Consider the following 5,000-nt stretch of genomic DNA (forward strand, 5'->3'; position numbering starts at 1 on the left):
TTTATTATGGCTGCCTTTGCATCTATAGATTACTTTCTTAGTGATTATTCTATTGATTACCTTTTGATCAGTCATATTTTTAGGATTCAATAAACCACTTAAGCCTTATTTTTCACCACAAAACTTTCCAAATAACACAGCACTTAATATGTGATATTTACACTATTTTGAACGTTTTTTAAAATGCTAAAATATTTTCGCATATAATAACATGCCACAAAATAGGGAGAACTGTCAATGGATGATGGACACAAAGTTTCTGCGACACATTTCTATTAAATTATCGACTATTCTTTAGTAGCCTAATCGATCGATTCTATTGAATGTTGCACCCCTGAAGTGCGTGTGTGTGTGTGTGTGTGTGTGTGTGTGTGTGTGTGTGTGTGTGTGTGTGTGTGTGTGTGTGTGTGTGTGTGTGTGTGTGTGTGTGTGTGTGTGTGTACCGGAGTGTATCCCCGCTCTGATGTGTAGTTGTGTGTGTGGTTTGTGTGGTATCCTGAAGGTCCTGCAGACAGACACCAGGTCCAGAGCCATGGAGGCGATCTCTGCCGCATGGAGGATCCCGTTCTCCCTGGGGACCCCTGAGACCACCATGTCTGACACACGCACGTACGCACACACACACACACATACAGTACACACATACAGTACACGCACACGCACACAAACACACACACACACACACACACACACACACACACACACACACACACACACACACACACACACACACACACACACACTGTGAGCTTGTAAATCTGCTATTTCCATGTTTTAAAAAGTATGATAATTATTTTTAACAAGGAAACAATTATCACAGTAATGCTAAATAATTATGATTATCTCAGGTAATTCTGATCAGACAATTATGTACACACACACACACACACACACACACACACACACACACACACACACACACACACACACACACACACACACACACACACACACACTGTGAGCTTGTAAATGTGCTATTTCCACGTTTTAAAAAGTATGATAATTTTTTAAACAAGGAAACAATTATCACAGTAATGCTAAATAATTATGATTATCTCAGGTAATTCTGATCAGACGATTATTTATTAATTGTGCTAAAGGGTGTATTAACATTGCTATTTATTACCTAATAATTTGCTAATTTTTAATAATTTATTTTGCATTGTTGTTATTGCTGCTACAGTACAATGTTGAGGAATAAAAATCTACAAAAAAGTACTATTAATTAAACAATTTTAATGTTGAATCTTGTTGTGCATTCACACAATAGCATGCGTTGTCAAAAATTATGGTAGGCTACCATTAATTTTATGATAAAGTAGAGTTGATGCTTCTAGGGCTATTTCTGGTTCTACTGCTCTTCCAGCCAATAGCGTTCAGGGAATTCCAAGATGGTGGATTTGAATTAGCTGAAAAACAGCCTTCAAAATGGCTTTGTAGAAATGGGTCACCGTTCACTGTGTCCATGATTTTATATTTTTTACAGTCTATGGTGTGAGCGTTGATAAGATAAGAATTATGATACATAATTCATGATTTGTGTATGAGGCTCATATGACCATATAATATATATTATGAACTGAACTTACAGTATAAGAGACCACATTTTGGCCGGATACTTTAAGCTCAGGCTAAAAGATTACAGGTCATGGTAACTTTGGTTGCCCTGGCTACGAAATCATGATATACTGTATGTCACTAGTGGAAAATTACCAACTACGTGTCACTGTCTTCCTTCCTTGTTATGATCTGGGAACAAATGAATGAGTCCCACGATTCTTACTGTCATAAACTGTACTCTTTATATACTGTTCTCCTCCATCTTGGAGGAGAGAGAGAATTATCAAGCTGCCGCTATGGTAGCTCACTGTTTGTCTCCTCTGTCTGACTCCTCTCAAATACAGCAATCTAAGATATAGTCCTTTGGTCTCTTTGTCTTATTTTAATTATGGATTTATAGATCCATACTTATTTCACTTTAATAATTTATTTAACAAGCGTGTGCTTGTGGGTGTCTTACATGCGTCTCCGATGGTCTCCACCTTATAAACGTCGTAGTTGTCAATGATATCATCAAAGGTGGTGTACAGTTTATTGAGGAAGTCAACCACCTGGTATGGAGTGCTGGTACTGGACAACTGTGTGAACCCCACGATGTCACTGTCACAAAGAGAGACACAATTAGATAGTACAGTAGACAGTACAATGTCACTCTCAAGAGAGACCCTATCTATACGATGCCACTGTCATCAAGAGAGATACTATTGATACGATGTCACTGTCACCAAGAGAGACACTATTAGCAGCACACGTGTGGATGTTTGCATGTGTGTGTGTGTGTGTGTGTGTGTGTGTGTGTGTGTGTGTGTGTGTGTGTGTGTGTGTGTGTGTGTGTGTGTGTGTGTGTGTGTGTGTGTGTTACCTGAAGAACACAGTAGCACTGACGTAGCTCTGAGCCTGAGATGGTTTTCCTTGTCTGAGGTCATCAGCTACCTGCCTAGGAAGCATGCCTACAAAACACACACACACACACACACACACACACACACACACACACACACACACACACACACACACACACACACACACACACCACAAACAATACAATTAATGCAACATAGTTGAGCAGCGGGTTCTCAAAGGGGTGGTTCCCATCCAAATTAGTTATTATAGAATCAAAATAGTTTAATCACATTAACCCAATTTACCATACATCTGCTATTTAAACAGAATATTGACAAATGTTCACATTTTGAATGTTTTTGAAACTCAAATCATGTATGGGGGTCCCTGGCACAAAAGAATTTCAGATGGAGGTCCACGGTCAAATACATAATTTGGGGTCCATGAACAATTTTGAGAACCACTGGAGTATCTATGATAGAGAGACAAACAGATATGATACAGTATATATCTAGCCAGATATATACTGTAGATACATAGATACTTATGGATAGATAGATATTACTGTATAGCAGTCTGTCAGTCTTCTGTTTCTCATGCATCAGGTCTTGTGTTCTCTCTGCGACCAACACCTCCAGATGTCTGCTGTACTTCTCCATCTGTCACATGACACACAGGATCATCAATCCATCAATTAAAGGAGCACTTCACACATTTTCAACCATATCTTCTAATGCTCTTAGGACATAATTTAACATCTTGAGAAGTTTATAGTTCCTGCTATTATTTGCACTAGATTAACATTTTTTTCTATAGGTTTATTTACTTACTAAACCATTTAGATCTAGTAATTCATTCATGAAAAGTGCCAGACAGCTCTCTTATAATGTTAAAGTGAATGGGTTCCTCATAATTTATCTTTTTCAATGCCAGCCCATTTCAGTGTGTTTTTTTTTACGACCACAAAAAAACGCTGTCTACACATCTATCCGTTCTGCCATTTTTTTCAGTACCCTGGTTGACGCTAAATTCCACCATTGTTAGACTAATACAACCATGCTAACAAAACGAGCAAATACCTACTTACGCACGCACTCCGCTACCAGCTGCTCAGATCTTTTTTCGGATTGAAAATCCGACTTACGGGTGAGGAGAAAAGTGTGTTTATATTTCTAATTCATTCTAACCAGAATCATAACAAGGGAGACCCAGAATGGGCCGCGCACTTCTGCGTTTTTGTTCAGTCACATGATCTGCCGCTGGAGGCAAGCAAGTGTTTCGAATGAAACACCGACCTGTTTTATAAAACCGGCAAAAATAATGCATTTTAAGTTGTTTTATAACAAAAATAGCCTATTCTCGTCAATCTACGTCAGTGGCCTAGTTGCCTAATTAATGATTCTCGACAATCTCTGTCTGTGGCATTAAAAGTGTTAATGTGGGTATAATACAATCATTTCATTGCATTGTGGTGACTCTTGGCTCGAGTGAACTTGGTGGGGGAAGAGTCCAGAGTCCCTTAGTCCGAGACGGGGTCAAGACCGAGTAAAATCATGGGCAAGACCGAGACGAGACAGAGACAATGACTCGAGTACTACAACACTAGATTTGACAGTAGTGAAACTTACTAGATTCATCATCATGTCAACAGGACTGACTTTATCTGGGTTGATTCCTTGAAGAAACTTCCTGATTTGTTCAAACGTAGGCCGGTGGACGGGGTTATGAGAACGGCATCGACGGATCAGCTACACACAGGACAAAAATTACACACATGCAGTCATTTTGAATAACTTCACTCATTCATCCATTAGCGAATTACATTATCAGATATCACATGAAGAAGCTCATACACACATACACAAACATACATGCATATGCACATACCTGCACGTGTGGACAGGGACAGACAGACAGACAGACAGACAGACAGACAGACAGACAGACAGACAGACAGACAGACAGACAGACAGACAGACAGACAGACAGGTACCTCTACATATTCAGCAGGACAGGGACAGGTGTTGTCTGTCTTGCTGGAGATGAGTTCAGGAAGTGGAGGACACCATGCTGCCTCTATACTGCTGTCCTCTACCTGCAACACCATTGATTGATTGATTGATTGATTGATTGATTGATTGATTGATTGATTGAGCTCATTTCCATTGAGTCATTGGAGTGCAAATGTGTCATTACTTCCCAATTTCACTCATTTATCCTGTATCCTGTATGGATGAAATTGGCGCCAACCAAATTAAAATGACATTTCTGTTTGCTAAAAATGGAGAGATGGGGAGACCATACTGAACTTTACAAAGAAGATTCTCAAAGAGAACACCAGCACTCACGGAACAGTCCTTTTAAGGCACTTTTTTATTTTATAAGGTCGGCATGGTAAGCTGCAAAGCAGCGACAAACGGACGCGTTTCGGCGTTAAGCCTTCATCAGCGTTACATGCTGGGGGCAAGGGAGACCATACTGAACACACTCCATAGCAATGAAAATTATTAGGATATAGAGCTGATTAATACTGATTTGAACAAAACCACTTAATGTCACTGAATGAATGAATGAATGAATGAATGAATGAACACTTT

General features: G+C 39.4%; 1 protein-coding gene across 1 annotated transcript in view; it reads right to left on the minus strand.

Annotated features, from left to right (window-relative positions):
- LOC308297881 (atrial natriuretic peptide receptor 2) overlaps nucleotides 1-5,000 on the minus strand; it is a gene marked incomplete at its 5' end in the record, with an annotated part of 15,722 nt that overhangs the window by 2,694 nt on the left and 8,028 nt on the right. Inside the window, 6 exons of the mRNA XM_080741446.1 lie at nucleotides 444-596; nucleotides 2,021-2,160; nucleotides 2,423-2,510; nucleotides 2,969-3,062; nucleotides 4,032-4,151; nucleotides 4,397-4,498. Coding sequence (XP_080597572.1) covers nucleotides 444-596; nucleotides 2,021-2,160; nucleotides 2,423-2,510; nucleotides 2,969-3,062; nucleotides 4,032-4,151; nucleotides 4,397-4,498 — 697 coding nt within the window. The remainder of the gene's footprint in view (nucleotides 1-443; nucleotides 597-2,020; nucleotides 2,161-2,422; nucleotides 2,511-2,968; nucleotides 3,063-4,031; nucleotides 4,152-4,396; nucleotides 4,499-5,000) is intronic.

The sequence above is a fragment of the Nannobrachium achirus genome (genome assembly GCF_963921795.1).
Source record: "Nannobrachium achirus genome assembly, chromosome: 14".
Classification (NCBI taxonomy): domain Eukaryota; kingdom Metazoa; phylum Chordata; class Actinopteri; order Myctophiformes; family Myctophidae; genus Nannobrachium; species Nannobrachium achirus.